The 21,696-nt window shown below is 41.2% G+C and overlaps 2 protein-coding genes across 3 annotated transcripts in view; one reads left to right on the forward strand and one right to left on the reverse strand.

The window, feature by feature from the left end:
* Window positions 1-1,936: 1,936 nt before the first annotated feature.
* pomt1 (protein-O-mannosyltransferase 1) lies at window positions 1,937-19,243 on the forward strand. Of its 2 annotated transcripts, XR_007192613.1 has the most exons (20): window positions 1,937-2,261; window positions 3,817-3,923; window positions 4,015-4,065; window positions 5,804-5,950; window positions 6,057-6,165; window positions 6,360-6,419; window positions 6,538-6,631; window positions 7,038-7,193; window positions 13,586-13,716; window positions 13,883-13,978; window positions 14,090-14,182; window positions 14,301-14,397; window positions 14,751-14,843; window positions 14,958-15,078; window positions 15,890-15,987; window positions 16,113-16,226; window positions 16,339-16,465; window positions 16,727-16,904; window positions 17,157-17,273; window positions 18,644-18,730. XR_007192613.1 is itself a non-coding variant. In XM_048236035.1 (19 exons), the coding sequence occupies exons 1-19, from the start codon at window positions 2,140-2,142 to the stop codon at window positions 18,816-18,818; spliced, it is 2,169 nt and encodes a 722-aa protein (XP_048091992.1). In that variant the 5' UTR covers window positions 1,937-2,139; the 3' UTR covers window positions 18,819-19,243. The 2 variants fall into 2 exon arrangements, 1 of the variants encoding a protein (XP_048091992.1); XM_048236035.1 differs by lacking the exon at window positions 17,157-17,273 and having other exon boundaries at window positions 18,644-19,243.
* Window positions 19,241-21,696, reverse strand: part of ccdc180 (coiled-coil domain containing 180) — a 54,377-nt gene continuing 51,921 nt past the window's right edge. The window contains 3 exon segments of the mRNA XM_048236034.1: window positions 19,241-19,562; window positions 20,145-20,286; window positions 20,374-20,452. Coding sequence (XP_048091991.1) covers window positions 19,428-19,562; window positions 20,145-20,286; window positions 20,374-20,452 — 356 coding nt within the window. The 3' untranslated portion in view covers window positions 19,241-19,427.

Below are 21,696 nucleotides of genomic sequence, written 5' to 3' on the forward strand. Positions count from 1 at the left end.
GGCAGGAGGGACCACCAAAGAGGGAGTTGGGAGAGGAGAAGAGGCGCTCCAAACAAAGCTTGATCCACTGGGGGGAGCAAGCCACAACCAATCAGCCTTTCGCATGTTGGAAAGCACCTTAGGGGAATGAGCGCCGCCACCTGCATCTAGGTGTGAAACCTAGATGCAGAGGCAAGGGGCTTCTCTGGAAGGGGAATATCAAGAGCCCTGGATGCCCTGCCAACGACCTCCTGGATGCCTCCCTAGGGGTTGGCTGCACAGTGCAGTGCACAAGGTAGCTCCCTCCCTCAGAGAAACAGTCCACAATGGCCTCCTCCAGCCAGACTGGTAGGAGGAGCAGGTTGGGGAACTGCAGGCCTTGTGCTAAGAGAAAACAGTGAGGCTGCTGAAGACTCCCCACTCTTGCCATCTGGCTGCACAGTGCAGAAGTGCACAGGGCTTCCCTTTTGTGTGCATAGGCATAATAAAACAATTCATACTGGGGGCCCCTTGCCAAGAAAGCATGTTAGTGGCCCAAACACAACACACCTTATCAGGCCATCCAAATGTGGATGAACAGCCACAGCTACTATCTCTCACCAATTCTTGTAGATAGATAGATAGATAGATAGATCTTTTATTGATCCCCAGGGGAAATTCAAGGAGATTCAAATTTGTAAGGAGATCACCTCCTGTGGTTGCTTCAAGGGATGTCTAAGCATGCGCTGCAGTTGCAGGAAAAGTGGCATGTTATGCATGGAGTCATGCAGCTGCAGCAGCACCTGTCAGAACACTGCTGGAGAGGAGGAGGATGAGGATGATTAGGATAGCCTAAGGCGGGGATCACATTAGCCAGCGGCAAGCGGCAGGTTTCCTATGCTTCGGCAGCGGAACGTAACGCTAGCGTTGAACAAGCTGGGCATTGGACTTGGTTCAACTTTCAAAGCGCAACGCGAGCGTATTCAATTGACAAACCGTTTGTGTTGCTTAGGAACGAGACAAAATGTATTATGGTCTAAGTGTTGCGTTACGTTTGCCGCTGCCGCTGGCTAATGTGATCCTCGCCTAGTGTAGCCTTCCTCTTCATACCAAGAAGTTTAAAGAATTGGATAAAATAGAATGGATTAATTACTAAATAAATAGGTAAATATGCATTATTAAATAAATAGTTAAAAAAAAGATAAATACAGATAAATAATATAAATAGATAGTTAAAATAGGCATTTAGCTTAAGAGTTTCAAACATTTTATTCAAATACTAAATAAATAGTTAAAATACAGATAAATAAATAATATTGGTAATCAACCTTGCTTCTAAACATGTTTCAAGTATATTCTTCAGAAAGCCATCAACCTGTTTCATGGTCCTTTTTTCATGAATTATTCATTATCCAACACAACAATTTTAACCATGTACATTAATTTCAAGCATTTTCTCTAGTCTTGCACTTAAATCTGAGCATGGCATTGAATTCCCTATATGTGAAAACCTATAAAAGCACATTACATTCAGGTTTTTACCTTGTACAGTCCAAAAGATAAGTGACTAATTAGATTTTGACCTGGTGGCGGCGGACATATTGGATTTCTACATTTTGAGGCATTATGGGACATTTTTCAGCCTGGCATACAGAAGATTTGAATTCAGCACCCTTCAAACCCCCTAAAAATGTTGTATGCCAAAAATTAACATGATTTGCCTTCAGGGTTAATTTATTTTAAAAATAACTAATACCCTAGTTTATTGCTGGCCCTGAAGCTCTCGAAGGCTATAGCCTACACACCTTAGGCCTACTCAAAGATTGTAGATAGGCTAGCCTACAACCTTGATGCAGTGGTCAAAGTGCTTTCAGGACTAGGTTATAGTTTCTCTTGGGCTTTTATTTTGATATTGGACTGTCTCCCTTCCAGAAATTGTGGCCGGAAAAGACACTGGAGTTGCGGTTGAATTCCTGAACTGACTCCACACACAACACACCAATTGGAAATAGAATTTGTGGCAAGAACCAGTTTGGCTTGTAGCGAGCATTAATCAGCATCGTTCGAATGTTTAAATTAGACCGTTCCTTTAGTTTTTTCGCTAATGCTTGCAGATGGCCACATGAGCTGCCGCCAGTAGTTTATTTCTCACATTATCCTTAGCACAAACGTAACATTATAATGCTCAGTTCTCATAAGATACCGGTAACAGTCAAAGTCGAGATCAATGTTTTACTGCTACTTGTTACTCTTCTCGGACTGCTGACCAGGCTGTACGGGATTCAGTTTCCAAGAGCTGTTGTGTGAGTAGTGAATTTGTCTGTCACGGTGGTCTGTTAACAGAATTTCATGCACGGTCGAGGTTGTAGGCTAATTCATTAAGTGCATTAAACCGTGCATTAATTTCTGTTAACAGACCACCACGGAGTCCACTATCCCGCTTATTCCACTGTTGCCACAAACGTTTTAATAGCTAGAACTGTCTTGTTTGTAGAACTTTCCCCCGACACATTTTAACTAATTTCCAAGGTTCCCACGGGTCATGGGATTTCTGGAATATCATGGAATTTTACAAAGTCTATTCCAGACATGGAAAGTCATGGAATTTTTATAATTTTTGGGGCATAGTCATGGAATATCAGGGAATTTTGTTGTAGCAGTTTAAGATGTAGCCTACTTGCCAAAATACATAATACAAATATATGTCCACTACAAGAGCAACATTGTTTGCATCCACAAAATTGCACATTATCTTTAAAATGTCGCATTATAGTTCAGTCAGTCAGGCATGCATTGTCCAAGGTGAGCACTTTCCCATTAGAAAAGACCATTTAAATATCTTCCCTCCAATTGCTTTTCAACACTTGGAGTGAAATTGAGCCTTATTCATTTGCTCTCAGATTTCTTTGTAGGCTATTTATCGAAATAGAAATAGTCTGGTCTTTCACTTAAAACTAGAGTTTGAATCCAGACTTAAATCCCTCTGAACAAAAACAAACATTGCAAGGTTGTTGAAACAGTAGTGAATGCATGGATGTGTGCCATAATCATAGCAAAAGGCACGCCCATGAAATATAGTGTAGAAAATATGATTTGAAAACCGTAGCAATGTTTACAGTGACTCACAACAATATTCAACACCCCATATTCAACATCACAATTACAATATACTTCCATACATTATAGTTCTAGCATTTTTATTGTATCTATTTAAAATAAAATATTTCCAAAGCCAATGTATATTTGCTAACATTAAAAACTGTGGTGTATAACTTTAAGTATTTAAACCCATGTGCTTTTGACTTTTAGGGTGGTTGAATACTTTTGTTGAATTCTAAACATTGTTAATTTACGAAATGGCAGGAATTTAAAAGCAGTAAATGATACATTAAACCATGTCAGATAATTGGTCTTAGAAGTATGGACTGAGTTACTATCATAGGCCATAGAACATCTGTGGAAATGCAACTTTAATGCTAGTCTTCCATTATGCAGAGGATGATTAAAAAATAATAGATATAAACTCTAGTCTGGTCGACGTATATTACTTTCTTTGCAGAGAATCTTCTGCTCTTGCAACTTCAGAACTTTTATATTTCTAATGAGCTGCCTCTGTGCAAATTAGGATGTGATTTGTTTATTGAAAGATATTCCTTCTTGATTGGTTAGCCTATGACAGAATTTACCTAGTTATTCACATTAAAATGAATTTTGGTGGAAAGTTGACTGAAACCTTGTTTTTTGTAAATCAATATTATAGAAATGTCTCATAGTTCCATGCCAGGGACTCTAAACACTAATGTGAATATTTGGTAAATTAATCCAAAAGCTGTGTATTCTTTGTTCTTCTTTTTGTAGGTTTGATGAGGTTTATTATGGACAGTTTGTATCTCTCTATATGAAACAAGTATTTTTCGTTGACGAGAGTGGACCACCATTTGGCCATATGATACTTGCGCTTGGAGGTAAGCGTGCACCTTGGAGCCTGATACAAAACACTGAATCCTCCCCTTGTTGCCTAAAAGTAGCCTTAATCTGACATTTGCTTTCATACAGCCTATCTGGGAGGATTTGATGGCAACTTTGTCTGGAACAGAATAGGAGCAGGTTAGTATTTTTCATTTTAAATATATTTTTCAGTGTGATGGGATTGATTGACTGACTGATCCACTATCTGTTATTTTATAGCTTTTTCAATATAAAGAATAATAACCATGGGGTCTGCTGTTCTAAGTTGTTTGTGGAACCACTACAAACCACACAGAAACTTCATGAATTTTGACAAATTGGAAACACATTGGTGATGCATTGTTTAAATTTGTTGTCTAGTAAAGAATTACAAATAATGATTGACATAATTCTGTGTAACCATTCAGAAGTAGTTATGACTACATTCATAACTCATAACATGAATCATAATGTTACACTGTCGTAGCAGAACCCCTTAACGAATGTGCACACTGCTTACAATTACTATAAAGACAATTGTAACTAACAAAGTTCAGTGAGAGAGGCTATATGTGCACAGTAATTACTATATTTGCCTGTCTATATGTTACATGTTAAATTGAACATTCACCCAACTTCATTTACTCCATTTTCTCACTCCATAACTGTCAAATCTGACATCATGAAATTCATGAAATTGCTGCTCCATCACTTTGAACAAAGGGAATGTAACGTAGCCTGACGAGCCAGACCCACATCAAGATGTAGGGTCTGGGAACTTACCATAGGCACTGCTCAATCTGAGGGCCGAGATGAATGGTTGTCTTTCAAATTTCCTCTGTACGCAATAGTATAAGGATATAAGTATATATAGTCTTGATCCCGTGAGGGAAATTTGGTCTCTGTATTTATCCCAATCCGTGAATTAGTGAAACACACTCAGCACACAGTGAGGTAAAGCACACACTAATCCCGGCGCAGTGAGCTGCCTGCAACAACAGCGGCGCTCGGGGAGCACTGAAGGGTTAGGTGCCTTGCTCAAGGGCACTTCAGCCGTGCCTACTGGTCGGGGTTTGAACCGGCAACCCTCCGGTTACAAGTCCGAAGCGCTAACCAGTAGGCCACGGCTGCCCTATAGGATAGTGCTACAACTGGCTACAACTCATGAGTCATGCATTTTCCCACCAGCAGAGGTAGTTGGCTAGTTGATCAAACTTTTGCCAATTTAAAAAAAGCTTAACTCGAGTCGCGATTCAAGAACTGCTGTTTGCCAGCAGCAGCATCCATCGTTTTTTGTTTTCAAGTAGCAGTAAATTCATGCGGAAATTCACCGTCGCCGACTCAATGCAGGATGTGATTGGCCTGATAGAAGTTTAATTTTTCCAGCTCGCAAGCCAACAGAGAGTTGCCCTGGTTGCAAATTACATCCCGATTTCTAGCCTAGTAACATCGGACAGTTCAGTGCAAAAATATGGAGTGATTGCTAGTGTTGAAGTGTCCTGAGATATCCTATCACTAATGGAATGCCTCTTGTCTAATCAGATATTAATAAATAGTTTGATCCCACCTAACTGTTTTTTGTCATAAGCAATATGGAACATACCTGAAGTGCTGTGTATACTGTCTGAATAAAAAAGCTGTCGAAGAGAGTGCTGTTTTGTGGAAAAGATACATTTGATCAGATTACATTTTTAAATTTGACATTACAAACTATACCCTATCATACAATTTGAAAGCTGTGCTTGTCAGATCAAAGGATCCCGGAATGTTGTGCTCCATTAAAATATAAAGCATTTCTACATGTTTGCTTAGTAGCAGTGAATGTGTAAGAACAGTTCCCACTTTGCATTCACAATATTTTAATGTTATTTGTTTTTTGGTCATGTGCTTTTCCTAGAATACTCCAATAACGTACCTGTTTGGAGCCTCAGAGTAATTCCGGCCCTATCAGGCGCTTTGTGTGTGCCACTGGGGTATCTGTTGATGCAAGAGTTGGGTTATTCCCATCTTGTTGCTTTAATGGCATCAGTGCTTCTCTTGCTTGGTAAGCTTAATACATAATGTCTGAATATATTTGTTTCAATGTCATGAGGCTAAAATTTCACTGTAGCTCACACAAAGTGTTTTTCTTTGTACACATCTCTTGACAGAGAACTCACTGATTGTCCAGTCTCGCTTCATGTTATTGGAGTCTATTCTCATTTTTTTCCTGCTGCTTGCTGTGGTTTCCTATCTCCGTTATTGTAAAGCTCCAAATGAGTAGGTATCATGACCTTTTGTGAAAGAGGCGGTTTAAAACACTGATTTAAAAAAATAAAATATCCAGTTAACGATGGAGTGTGTGTGTGTGTGTGTGTGTGTGTGTGTGTGTGTGTGTGTGTGTGTGTGTGTGTGTGTGTGTGTGTGTGTGTGTGTGTGTGTTTGTGTGTGTGTGTTTTATTTAATTTCTTCAGTTCATCAGTCAGGTGGGTATGGCTGGCACTGTCGGGTGTGGCAAGTTCTTGTGCTATCGGGTGAGTTGATCCTTTTTTTTTTTTTTTTTTTTTTTAAAGGTTTATTTATTTATGTAGAGGCATGCCACATTGTTAACAAAGAGACATTCACTCTGAATTCCCCTCTTTTATGTGACAGAGTGAAATACATGGGTCTGTTCACCTACCTGCTGCTTTTGGGCTTGGCAACTGTTCATGTCTGGAAGCTCATAGGAGACAAGTCTTTAAACATGGTGAGATCTGAACAAAGTATACTATGAAGTGCGCACATCCAAAAGTGTTTCAGCAGGTGCCAAAAAGGGCATACAAGTGAAAAAGACTTGCACACTGCCTTTGAACGACTCAACTTTTAATAGAAAAAAGACACAACGTTTCGATCTTACGATCTTCTTCAGGCATCTTAATGAATAGAAAAGCACTGCCAGTATAAAAGCACAAAATGGCCTGTACAGATAAGTAGGACAAGTGATGTCAATTAGGTATATTAGGCTATTAAGCAATTGGCATGAGTACGCCCATTTCTGAACAAACAAATTATTTAGCTTAACTTAGTGGCTTTGAATGACTGTATCTGTATTTTGCTTTTTACTTTCCGACTTGATGTCTCATGCAATGCCATATCTCCCTGTGGTTCAGTAGGCCGTGGTTGTGAAGCAGGTTGTTGCACAGTTTTTTGCCCTGATTGTGCTGCCAGTGGTCCTCTACCTGGTTTTCTTCTACGCCCATCTAAGCATTCTCTATCACAGTGGGCCACATGACCAGATGATGAGCAGTGCTTTTCAGGCCAGTCTGGAGGTCAGTATTGTAGAAATCTGGGGTATTTCTGTATGTATTCTGATGTGTTCATCTGTGTTACTTTTGTGTTACTTTTGTGTGTAGTAGAGACGTGGAGAGGTACATGCCATTGTTTCACTCCCTAGTTCTAATCCTTAGGCCTTGTGTGGCTGCACATAGGATTTACCATCAACAGGTCAGACTGCCATGTTCATGGCTGTAGTGATAGCATGGGCAGAATGAGATATCACCTTGTTATTCTGTTTTCAGGGCTAGTACTTTTCCTATTATTTTTGAGCTATGGCTGGTACCTTCCACGTTGGCATGATTTACGTTGATATGATTTTAGTATAACAGGCTTTGTCTCAGGTTTGGACTTGAGACGGATCGAGGAAGTTTTCTCGGGAGCATCTTATGCTCAGCAGCAGCCCGCTTCTACTAACTACCACACCTGTTAGACTCTGTGCAGTTTTACTGTTTGAGACTTAGCCTGTGCTCGGTTAGTGAGTGTTGTACCATCTACAATAAATTCTTTTTAATCACCGATCCTGATCCAGCCGCCAAGCTTTATTGACCATCTTCAGTACAGACATCAGAACTAAAACACAACGCAAAAACGATTGCGGAATCCAACATTTGGTTTCCGTGACCCAACGCAAGAGGAGGGGAAGACGAGAACATCCATTCGGGCGAGGTCAGACTGAGTCTTCGGGTTCAAACAGACGTCGAGGGCAGATTTTGAAACTTCACATCTGTAAGAAGAGTCTACTTTGGGGCCCCGGGCTGACGTGACCAACCCCAGCTGGAAGCCTACCAAGAGGGAGGACGCTGTCTTGGCGGTGCACCGCCGCAGTGAAGAAACTCTGACCAGGTGAAAGCAAAGAGTTTTTTCTCCTCTGTGCGTGAAAAGAACCAAGAGTAAAGTTAAAAAATAAACATAATTTAGGGAGTAAATTAGAATTTTTTTTATTTAAAGCTGCACATTAATGAGCGTATTGAAGTTTGTGTCATTAAGTGTTTTGACAAGTAACGTACCTATATCAATGATTGATGAGCTCTAGATGTCATTGGATATAAGAAGTTTTCTGATAAAAAAAGTAAACGGTTAAAGTGTACACATATTTTGGGTAATTGGAATAGATTCATGAACGAATTAAAAGAAGTAATCGATTAACTACGGACAAGCTTGGGGGATTAAAGCTTTTCTTTTTCTGTACTGCCATTACATGCTGAGCTGTGTGGGTTTTGTGATAAATGCTGTGCGGGTGCCGAAGAGAAAATAGAAGGAGTTACTGTTGCTACAGTCATTATTGTTGCTGAAGTGAACTGTGTGGTTGTTTCTCAAGGTCTTTGTTTAGTTTAATGGCCTAGGACTAAACTTAGCGTTACAGTGATACGGAGAGGAGACAAAATCACCAGAGGGGGGTGTTTTGGTTGTGCAGTAGGTGAAAAGTGGAATAGGGTTTCCAACCTATGTTTTTGTTGACTTGGTCAACTGTGAATTTAACGAGAGATCGTTAAAGGTGTGAGTGAGACGTTAATTTTTTGTCGTTGTCCAGCCGTTTTTGGGGAGAAAGGAAATAGTCTGAGTTAAGTGGAACTGACACTGGTGAAAGTTATTGTTGTGGCTTCATGCTGTGAGTGAAATAATTTACCAAGTGCCAGCGAGAGAGATAAGGAGAGAGTGTTTTCTTTTCCCTGGCGGGAGCAGCGAGCGTGTGTGTGTGAGTGTGTGGAAAGAAAAAAAGGAGAAGGACAGAGAGAGAGAGAGGTTTTTTTTCTCTGGCCAAAGCAGAATCGCAAAAGTTGGCACTAAAACATCACACACTACTGACAAATTTAAGTAAAAAGTTTAAATAAAGGACCTCGTCCTTGTACGAACACATAGTCCAATTCGTATGGCTTCGGGCCCCAATAATAATTTGGAACAAGACATTGTGCAAGAGAGTAAGAAATCAGGGATGGTTTGCGGGCGCAATAAACAAAAAGAAGATAAGCAAGCAGCTGACCATGATGAGGAGAAAGTGAAGCCTCAGCAGGAGGAGACATTCGCTGAAATACAAGATTACGTGTCAGATTGGATGGCGAAGAACTTTCAATTGGGCAAATTTGAGGAAAAATTGAGAACAGATTTTGAAATTGATCCAGCATCTATTGTCCAGGGGCGCTGGCCACCTAAGAAGGTTCGTGAGGTGTATTTGAGTTGGAAAAAGCACAACAGACATCGTGAGCCCTATGCCTTCTTTGTTAATGAGCCAACTAAGGCGATCCTTTATGGGGGCTATGCGGGCATCCTGTTCGCAGGAGGTGGATGCCGAAAAACACCGTACTCTGATGCTCAAGCCAGCATGGGCCTACCAACAGGCCCTGGCCTCTACACTTCATATGTGACCCACTACCAACAACCTGCTCAACCCCAGCAGGGCCATTACCAGCCACTGGCCACTGCTACAGCACCCACTCCAACACCATCCATGCTGTTACCAGCGCCACCTGCAACCAATCCCCAATACCTGCCACCTGAACAAGCCAACCAAGCACAAGCGAATGATGACGCAACTGCTGTCCCCGTGACTGACGCCCCATCCACATCTGATGCAAGCCCGGGAGCGGCTGCTCCCGTAATTAAGCCCAAGACCAAGAGGCGCAGACCACCAGCAGAGGGATGGGATGTCTGGGATGAATCAGCTGATGAGGCCCTCATATGCCCAGTACGCACAGTAGCCAACGCTGATGGTGTGTCTGTGTTCTACCAACCAGCAAAGGGCGGCGAAATCCAGAAGTGGTCCGCGCCATACAAACCCTCGGGATGCCGGACGGCATACCTGGACGAAGAAAAAAAGAACTCAAGGAGATGAGAGACCTGCACCTTTTGGCGATTGAAGATCCTACATCGTTACGTTACTGCCTTGTTTGAAGGCAACTACCAAAAGACCTGGCAGTCGTAAAAGTGAAAGCACACACAAGGCAAGACACCCTTTGAGGCAAGAGGCAATGCATTGGCCGGATCGCGGGCCAAGAACAGCCGCAAAGAAAAAAAGAGAGGGAGAGGATAAACGACTAATTAACGAGAATGGACACGGAAATGGAAACACGGACGGATCTAACGGTAACAGGAAATGTTTTGAAAATGACAAAGAGAAATGCATGATGAGAGTGACCAAGAAGGTCAAGGAAACATCTGAAGAGGGAAAACGGGAAAGTTTGGCCAACATCAAAGACATGCAGAACAGCGCAAGCCGAGAAGAGAAGTGGACTTGGATTGAAAATGCGGCGAAGCTCCATGACGACAACCTGTGGAGGTTTGGAACATGAACAGTGGCTCCAGAAAGTCTTCTGCCATACCTGGCGACGCAAATTCATTCGCTTGGACACGTGGGAGTGGAAAAAATGAGGAACAGATTCATACAGGTCTGGTGGGCCCCAAAGTTCACAGCAACGGCCAGGGACATCGTCAAGCGGTGTGCCACCTGTCGGCAAAACAACCACGACAGAAAGGTCAAGCTGCCAACATTGAAACCACCTGCTCCACCAGGGCCTTTCAGAGTTCTTCAGATAGATTACATCACCCTTCCAAAGTGCAAAGGCTATCGCGACGTTCTGATTGTCCTGTGCAAGTTCTCTAGGTGGATCGCGTGCCCCTGCACGATCCGAACTGCACTACACACTGCCAAAGTCCTCGTGAAAGACATCATTCCACGATACGGATTGCCGGAACAGATCTGCTCAGACAACGGAACACACTTCACTGGAGCAGTCTGCGCCGAGGTGGCCCGCATGCTGAATGTGCAATGGTCCCTGAACTGCCCTTACCACCCAGAATCCTCTGGGCAGGTGGAGAGAGCCAACCGGACGCTGAAGGAACGACTGGCCAATAAACATCAAGAAGGCATTCCTTGGGTTGACGCCTTTACCAACAGTCCTGTGTAGCATGCGTGCTACAAGCAACAGGGACACAGGACTCAGCCCATTTGAGATCGCGACTGGCAGGCCTTTCTCCGCACCAGGCACGATTGATCTGAGGAAAGCCGACATCCACCTGACATCAGATGCAATGCTGAACTACTGTGTGCAATTGACAGAAGCGGTCCAGACAGCGGCTAACCAAGTGAAAGAGGCCTGGGGAGACCCCCCGGAAGGTGGGCACTCTCTAGTGCCAGGTCAGTGGGTGATGATTCACAAGCCCCAAAGGTTAGCTAGAAGCGGAAAGCACGATGGGCCGTATCAGATCTTGTTGATAACACAGTCGGCAGTAAAGGTCCAGGGCAAAACCAAATGGATACACGCGAGCCACTGCAAACTAGTTGATCCGCCGGAAACATGACACGCCGGGCAGGGTACGAATTATATCTGATTTTCCGCCCGTCTTCTTTTTAGAAATAGGGTGTAGACCAGGGAGGAAGATTCACGGAAGACTTTCATTTTGACGGTGGATTTGTTGTTTTCACGGGAGGTCAGAGGAAAAAATGAAAAGGGTAGGGACACCAGTGTAGAATCTTTCCCTGTAAAACCGAGCCTGCTTGGAGTGTTGTGCTAATTGACTCTTGGTGACACAAACTCATGCTCAGAAAGGTGATCGAATTGGACAAGTCTTACCTGTTTTTTTATTACTGGCATTAGCCATTATCTAATTCAGGAGTGATTACATATATCTGTGAAATGTTTAATCATTATTTGCTTGCATGTTATATTGTTATGTTACAATCAATACTATAACTTGATTATATATTACATTTAATCATTATATGATTGTTCTCACTGCAACCATGACTATCCTCCAACTGATACTGCTCTTTACTTTCACTCCACATGTACCCATGGAGTTGCTCGAAGCCACGGACATCATCCAGGACAGAGACTTTTGCCTTTGAACTGAACTGTTGCCTGCCGGTCTCCTTCACTTCTCCCCAAAAGACTCTGTTTCTTTTTATGTGTGAGACAATCCTCCGGAACTAAATCAGTTATTATGTTTTTCTTTTAAGACACCGGCACTTCCTCCTTTTCACAGTGCTAGAGAAGTAATCTTGTCTTGGTTTGTCCTCTGTTCTTTAGACCACATCAGACTCCTTTTCTTTGTTTTGTATGATCTATAAAAATCTGTGTTTTTTAATTGATCAAGAGGGGGGACTGTAGAAATCTGGGGTATTTCTGTATGTATTCTGATGTGTTCATCTGTGTTACTTTTGTGTTACTTTTGTGTGTAGTAGAGACGTGGAGAGGTACATGCCATTGTTTCACTCCCTAGTTCTAATCCTTAGGCGCCTGTGTGGCTGCACATAGGATTTACCATCAACAGGTCAGACTGCCATGTTCATGGCCGTAGTGATAGCATGGGCAGAATGAGATATCACCTTGTTATTCTGTTTTCAGGGCTAGTACTTTTCCTATTATTTTTGAGCTATGGCTGGTACCTTCCACGTTGGCATGATTTACGTTGATATGATTTTAGTATAACAGGCTTTGTCTCAGGTTTGGACTTCGAGACGGATCGAGGAAGCGACTCGGGGAGCATCTTATGCTCAGCAGCAGCCCGCTTCTACTAACTACCACACCTGTTAGACTCTGTGCAGTTTTACTGTTTGAGACTTAGCCTGTGCTCGGTTAGTGAGTGTTGTACCATCTATAATAAATTCTTTTAATCACCGATCCTGATCCAGCCGTCAAGCTTTATTGACCATCTTCAGTACAGACATCAGAACTAAAACACAACGCAAAACGATCGTGAATCCAACAGTATCTAACACTCAAGTCTATTAACACTGAAGCCGGTACCGTCACACTGGTGTGACGAGAACGCTCTAAAGAATATCTGGGTTCATTGAATTCAACATGGAATTTTAGAACCATACATTGTTGTGGAACAGAATCTTCTGTTAGAATGTTCAAAACCCCCCTGCTGAAGGATGGATGACACATCAACTCAGGCATTCCAACTGTAAGGCGGGGATCGCACTGGTAATAACGAAGCGGCAGCGGTAAGCGTAACGCAACGCTCAGACCATAATAAGTTCTATCACGTTCCTAAGAAACGGTTTGCCTAAACTGACAAATTGAACCAAGTTCAACGCTCAACTTGTTCAACGGTAGCGTTACGCTAGCATTGCCACCGTTCTGCTGCCAAACCATAGAGAACGATATGAAACCTGCCGCTTGCCAGTGTGATCCCTGCCTAAAGGGCCATTCTCACCTGAAATGATAACTATAACGACAACTAACAATATTATCATTATTGTTATAGTTTATGTGTGGACGTTGTCATTCATATTAGCTAGAGTAATACTTTTTTACCATTATTGATATAGTTATTGTTCTTGGTGTGAACGGCCCTTAACAGTCTGTGACTTTGTTTTATATAACACCCTTAGTTTTGCTTGTTAACACATATTATAAGGCTGTGCTTTTGTTCTGTTAAGGGTGGGCTAGCGAGAATCACAAAGGGTCAGCCTCTGGAGGTGGCATATGGCTCTCAGGTGACCCTCCGCAGTATCTCCAGCAAACCTGTTCCATGCTGGCTACATTCTCACAAGGCGAATTACCCTATAAGGTTGACCTGGGGTTCCTCTGCAACCCTGATACTTGTGTTACTGTACATGTTCATGTTCATTGATGAAGTAAAATAAAATCCTAGATAACATTCATAATTAATTAATTTGATTTAGCATGTTTCTCTTTTGCTGACCATTTTCATGTTTTGCTTGTGGCTTACAAAGGTATGAAAATGGTCGTGGCAGTTCACATCAACAGCAGGTAACTTGTTACCCTTTTAAAGATGTCAACAACTGGTGGATAATCAAAGATCCAAGAAGGTAATCCCTGTCATTTTAAGACTTGTAATGTTTTTTCTGCTTTCATAAATATTCTTTCACTCTTTTCTTGAATTATCTTACAACCACATATTTCTCACACTCACTTCCCAGACAAGACCTGGTGGTTAGTAGTCCTCCCAGAGTGGTCCATCATGGAGATGTCATTCAGCTTCTTCATGGAATGACCTCACGTTTCCTCAATACGTATGTTTACAACTCCTACGATTTAGTGTATCCATCCAAGCATAGACTGACTTGCCTTTGCGACTGAAGTTATATGTCTGAAGTTATATGTCTGAAGTTATATGTCGTGCTTTCACAGGCATGATGTTGCTGCTCCCATGAGTCCTCACTCACAGGAGGTGTCATGTTACATTGACTTCAATGTGTCCATGCCGGTTCAGAATCTTTGGAGAGTGGTACGTCTAATGTGTTTATGTAGACTGATTTGTTTCCATCATTCAGTACACCCTGTTCCTATCTCGACACAGAGATGTGTTAAAAAGCAAGTTGTGTTGTTTTCAGCACATTCATTTTAAGAGTGTTACACTGTATATTTGCCAAAAGCCAGCTCTGACAATCATATATAAAGACTTGAGATGAACATGGAGATTCTGTGCTCGGTAATGATCATAGCCTGAGAAATGTTGGAGACATTGAAGGTTCTTATACACACACACACACACACACACAAATGTAACAACGGGGAAATGCACTCAACTGTCTTGTTTTGTTGCTGATTAAATTGAAGAGCTGATTTGTTGCTTTGTAGGATATACTAAACAGAGAGTCCGAGAGAGAGAGCTGGAAAACTATTTTGTCAGAAGTGCGATTGGTCCATGTTAACACATCAGCTGTGCTGAAGGTAGGCCTAATTTCATTTCTGGTTTCTTTTTTATCAAGTTGCCAGTGAAAATACTACCTTGCCTTCAGTCATTACTGATAAGATACTTTATGTGTTGTGTTATTTTATGTACAGCTTAGTGGAACCTCTTTGCCAGACTGGGGGTTCAGGCAGCTGGAGGTGATTGGCGATAAAGTCTATAAGGGCTACCAACAGACTGGCATGTGGAATGTTGAGGAGCATCGCTATGGAAGGAGTATGCAACTACTTAAAAAAGATTCTGTAGATTATAGTGTGTGTATGTTTACCAGAAAGCTTAACGGTAGATCTGTATAGATGCATTGCTATGGCCTATGTGCCACGGAATGCTCTCAGCCAGTCTCACACTTGTTTTGGCTATTGCTTTAGTGTACCTGTTTACACGGACCTGGTTGGGTTTTGCACCTAGTGAATGAGCATGTCACGATGCTCAAGGATTTATGCGTGTGTCAAAGTTGACAGTTTGGCAGCTTTGTGTCAAAGTTAAAGAGTTGCTCTGTGCATAAGCAAGATTTTCAGTGTTCAAGTAAACACAAAAGGAACTGAATATAACAGAAGATGCCGTTACAACCCAGTTGACACTCCACCGGAAATATATTGCAGGCTGAAGCGCCTTCCGTGGCACATACTGTAGTCAGTTGGAGGAGGTAGTATTCTCTTTCTGATGGCTATCAGTAGACTTAAGTCTGACAAGATCTATAGGTATTGGGTGTAGGGGCCAGCTAGTATTGCATCACGGTTCCACTCCACTCTGGATAAATACAGTACAACTTAGGAAGAGCTCTCAGACTAAATGCAATCTTAAATTCATGGAAATACCTTGGTTAGAAGTTTTTTTTTCTCTTAGATTAAAGTTAATTATTGTGGGTAAGATATGGATACTGTGTGTATGTGACTGAGTATTCAGAACTGACTTGATAGCCTTTCTTTGGCTTTTGTGGTGTCAAACTTGTACTTTAATTTTATCTATAGTAACATGCCAGAGCTTTTACTTATCCAAAGGCCATCTGCCACTTCATTGTGTGCAGGTCATGAACAGAAAGAGAGGGAACTGGAACTCAATTCTCCCACTCATATCGACATCAGCTGCAACCTCAGCTTCATCGCCAGGTTTTTAGAACTCCAGGTAAATAATAGTGAATGTATTTAGGATTGGCTTGTTTGGTGCTTAACTTGAGACTCACATAGTATGTTAACTTGAGACTCATAGTACTGTATGTAATATCAGTGTTGATAACGTTATTTCAATAGTGGCGAATGCTGTCTGTGAAAGCTGAGGAGTCTGAACACAAGTATAGCTCTTCACCTGTAGAATGGATCACCATGGATACCAACATTGCATATTGGCTTCATCCTTCAAACAATGTAAGATTTGGTGACTCATTTGGTGTCTGGAAAATTACTCTTGACATGCAGCCTTCCCTTTGCCTGCTGATATTAATCATATCCTATCCCATTCCTGTATTTTTGGTTGCAGGCTCAGATTCACCTCATTGGAAACTTTGTAACTTGGACATTGGCAAACATTGCATTGGCTGTGTATTGTCTGTTGTTCTTGGCATATCTCTTGAGGAGACGCAGAAAAATACAAGATATTCCTGAAGGTATTTTCGTTTTTTATGGTTGACAGTGAGGGGATAATATTGCTTCATTGCTTCATGTTCGAATCGAATTTTCTCTAAAACACTATAGTGCACAAATTATTTAACCTCTTTACAACTGAGATCCATTCTCAATCTCAGTTGAGATTTAAGAATCTGTCTGGTGTCAGCCAGTCTATTAAACCATAGTTTATGACGTTTATTATCTAAAATGAATAGTGTGACCTAAAAAGAAAAAGCATGCGATGTGTTTCAACCCAATAGCAAGCTGGGCTCAGATGGTCCAGGCTGGAGCTGTGTGTGCCGGAGGCTGGGCTGTGAACTACCTCCCTTTCTTCACAATGGAGAAAACACTTTTTCTTTACCACTACCTGCCAGCGCTCACCTTCCAGATCTTACTCGTCCCAGTTGTCCTGGAACACGTTCACTCTCATATCCTCAGGTGAGGTGGCTTGTTGTGTGGTCGATGTCATCGGTGAATTGAGATACTGTAATTACTGAAGGTGTTCTGTGAAAGTATTTTATATTTTTGAAAAGGGTGGGGTTTATGGTATTTCTGAAAAATGGAATTGTAACGTGAATATGAATTATTGGTATACCTTGTGCACATCACCACTGGTGTAGTGCAGTACAGTCATGTAGGTTTTGTCAAATTTAATTTAATTATTTTTTTATTTTGTTTTTTTGTCTGAAGAGGTCTTTGGTCAAGGATGTCCATGATACTGGTGAACCTGTGCACATGAAACTTACACTGTTTTTGCAGAATAATGTGAAAATAGTTAACTTAAGAACTTAAAGGTAAAGTTAAAAGGTAAGTTGGTCCTTTAAGGGGAGTATCACCCTTGCTAATTGAACCACTCATTAGGAGTCACTCCTAAAAAATCTAGCACTTCAATGGAGCAGTAGATGCAACACGAGCGGAACACTTCAGTTACGTGACTAGTGTAGCTTTCCACATAGGCTACAAATTTATATTTGGTAGGTGTACACTTGGTCACATTTATTCACATCCCCTAATGTTGTTGTGGTCAAAATTACTGCAAGACAACTGGTGTGAGACTGCAGCTTTATTCACGACGCCGGGAGCATGTTACACACATGAAATGTCAAAGTAACAAGCCCACACATCTGTGGGTGAAGCCAACTCTTATACCCTTACCCCACACCCATGGAAATCACAAGTTGTCACCCTCCAGTGATCACTTAACCATCTGGTATTTTAATAGAGATAAGAAATGTTTACAACCCCCCATCCTGAGGGTTACCCACAGTTCGGTGACACAGGGGTTAATTTAACTAAACATTCCAACATAGGAGTTTCAGAAAACACAAGGGTAAAGGAGAGTAAGGAGATGACAATTAGATTTCACTACATGTATTATATAAGGTACACTAAACATTCAATGAGAAAAATAAAAATTATCCCACATTGTGATGTGAAGTTTCAAAGTTCATGAAATTTGACATCAGCACCACCTATTAGATTTGCGCCAAATTTCATGACATTCTGTCAAGGGGCACAGCAACTATCTCAAGTCATGCCTGTGCTGATATATTGTGACAAACTATGTGATGGATGATAAGTGAAGATAAGTGACTCAAATAAGTTTGGAAGCTGTATAAAATGCAAATAAAAACAGAATGAAATGCTTTACAAATCATGTAAACCCATATTTAATTAAAAACTGGACATAGACCACACAACAAATGTTAATGCGACTTCATTTTGAATTTGATGCCAGCAGCACGTTGGGACTAATTAGGTTAATTTGTAGCATCTCTCAGAAGGATTGGGAGTTTTTTTCACACTGCGTGGGCAAATAGTACAATTTAAGAATGATGTTTCTCAAAGTAAAAATGCAAACAATTTGGGAATTTCATAATATACAGTACACAATAGGGGACAGGACTGAAAAACATGATTGGATGGCCGTGATCTTCGGACCTCAGCTGGTGCTGCTGAAACTCTGGTCTGATCAGTCATAATGTGGGTCTAAAATCATGTCAAGTTTCATGGCTAAAGGTTCACCGGTTTCCCAGGTATCATCGACCAAATAATAAAAAAAAAAAACATTTTAACAGAACCTAAATGACCACACTGAGAAATTCACATTTCAAAATAGGTAATCAAATCACAATTAATGTTTAAATTGAAACTATTATTAATTTATCATTGTTTAGGTCCCCATCACAACGTTGGGCATTTGGTGGGGTTGTTTTGGCAGCTTTGTCTGCAGTGTTACTGGCCTACCACACCATCTCCCCCTTTACCTACGGCCATGTTGAGATGACTTCTGATCAGTTGGCCATGCTGCGCTGGAAAGAGAGCTGGGATATTCTGCTGCGCAAACATTAACACTCATCTAATGTTGTCCTTCATTGGAATGGTACAGAGTTGTCATGACAGAAAGTACACTTGATAGAGTACAATTTTAACCAAAAAAGTTTTGTTGTAACAAATGGACAAATGTGTTTGAAGGGAGACTTATTTATAAAATACCAAGCTTGTCTCTTCAGAGAGAGAGAGAGAGCGCGAGAGCATTTGGGAATGAGTAAGGGAATGACTTATCAAAAGGTAATATGCAACCTATATATATATATATATAATATAATTGCAGTGGGACATTAGAGCTCATCTGGTCCCAATTCCAAGGCTGTGAAATGGTCTCTTATTTAATCTTGCTGTATGAGCCTAAATGGGTTGACTGGGTCTTATTTTTTGTGTTTGTACTGTTTTATGGTTCTTAATAAATAAATAAAAAAGACAAGGAGAGCTGATAATTGTCATGCGAGTACTTGTAGTGTTTTATTTTCTTTCTTTCCTTCAAAATCGTCTAGATTGTGCAATCACTTTAGTAACCCATGTTTGTGTTTTCTAGCACACAATTGAATTGTCAACATATTTTATTGAAAATGTTAAATATGGAAGCTCATCATCCATCAGTACATATTAAAGGTGTTCTGGTCACTCAGAGTTGAATCTGGCAAGGCTCTTCAACTGCTCGTTCCAGTGTTCCTGCCAGCTTAGCAGTTTAGACATCTGAGCATCCATCTTTGCCTCTAACTGGGCCAACTCCTCTTTGTATCTCTGCAGGTAACGCTGTACAGTAAGAAAGTACATTTTATTTAGAAAGGACATTCACAGCTTTCACTGTCCAACGTGATGTACAAAACTCAAGAAATTATAATAAACATATAAATAAAGAGTGAGAAACCTATACCAGCAAACACACACATATCAACAACAACCACCAACAAACAGCAGGGGACTGATATAACAGGTGGAGGGTTAGGGGGCTGGGAAGGCCAGAGAATAAAGGGTGGATTTTAAGCCTAGACTTAAAAAGTCAAGATGGAGGGAGTATGTTAAATGTCAAGAGGCAACTGGTTCGACAGATGTGGAGCAGCAAAGGCTCCGTCAACTTTCTATTTGAGCCGTGATTGAGGCACATGTTGGAGCTATACAAAATCACCAAGAACAAACATGTCACATAAATCACAATAAAACGTAAAGCATAACTGATAAGATGTGAACTTACATATGTGCAGGATGGAAGGTAAAATGTAAATGTTGTGTTCCTTGTGTGCTACAGTATGTGGAGAAGGGTTTGGGGTGGTGTGTTGCGTAAGCTGAGCTACCTGGCATGTCATGCCAAGAAGGATGAAGTTTAAATTTCTGTACCTGGTGTGCATCATCTCTTGCTTCAATAGTTTGCAAATGGACCAATGTTGTCTTGGCTGTGGTGATCGAGGCGGTTTGTCTGTTAGACTTTTCCATCAATTTATCATCAAACGACTCAAAGTAGACCAGCCCTTGCCATATGCTTTAGAAAGAAACCACGTGTTAAACAATATCAAACACTGGTAATTCTGAATTATATAGATATATTTCTTTTATTAGAATTCCTTACCGTTTGCCTCTGTGCTTAGCACAGTTGTCCTCCTCTATAGTTGTTCCAGCAGTTGTAAGCTTGTCCTTCAGTTCAGTCTCTGAATCACAGGAAACACAACTCATTTGTATTATAGCGGAGAGTGGACCACATTGTCAAACTTTTCCCTTAATGCTCACAATGATAACATAATGGGAAAATATGGCAAATGATATTTGGTACACATTTTGTATGAATTAGATTGTATGTTTCAATGTTTCCATAATTAAATAAATAGTCTTGCAGAGCTTCCAATGCTAAAAGCTAGTTTTGGTTATCTGTTGTCAAGCAAACAAAAGGAACTAGCCAGCAGACTGCAGAAATCTAAGTGCACATCTGAGATGAACTTGTCACAAAAAAAGTACAGATGTTGTTTTTGAAACATGTTAGGTATACATGTTCTTTTTTGCCTGCGATACTATTAAAGGAACCGTATGTAAGATTGTGGCCAAAACTGGTACTGCAATCACTTTCAAATTACTGTAGAGCGGTGTATCCCCTCCCCCTCCCCCCTGACTAGCAGAACTGGCACCCTGGATGCGAAACACTACTGACTTTGTGATTAGTAGATAGGTGGAGGGTGGCCATCAGGCCAAAACACAACATGACAACATCAACATCAGTTGAGGGCTGCAACTTTACTTTTTAAATGACAATATCCTGTTGTCAGTGATATAAGTATTTGAAATGAACATGAATTCTTAGGGCTTTATCTTGCACTTTAACGCAATTGACTTCGCGCAAATCGCTTTGTGGGCGGATCTTGGGCGCTGTCTCTATTTTACCGGCGGAATATTGACTGTTGCGCCCGAAGCAAATCTAAAATGGGGTGGTCTGTAGCAGCTGCATTATTCATGGGTGTGGTTTGGGCGTAACGTGCAATAAACCAATCAGAGCGTCATCTCACATTCCCTTTAACAACAGGTACGCTTGTTCCATAGCGGATTGTTATTATTTGCAGGCGCAACCAGGAATGGTTCACAGTGCTATAGTCAGTTGTGAACAGTTTGCTATTGATTTTTCTTCTTGACAAAATGTAATACAGAAATGTCACTTTCCGATGTTTTGGGATCACTCTCACTGAATCACAAGCTTATGAATGCATGGTGACAATTTTGCAATGTAATCTAACATTACCTCACTATAGACAATGCAGATCTGTCAGATAAGCTCTCCTCTCCCGTGCTGCTGCTGGGGCATTTGGGTTAAATGGAATCGGCATCCAGTACGTCTCATTAAGTCCTCTAATATAGTGCAGTTCGTCTCATCAAGTCCTCTAATAATCCTAATTTATGTAATCAACAC

This window comes from Alosa alosa, chromosome 24, assembly GCF_017589495.1.
Source record: "Alosa alosa isolate M-15738 ecotype Scorff River chromosome 24, AALO_Geno_1.1, whole genome shotgun sequence".
Classification (NCBI taxonomy): domain Eukaryota; kingdom Metazoa; phylum Chordata; class Actinopteri; order Clupeiformes; family Clupeidae; genus Alosa; species Alosa alosa.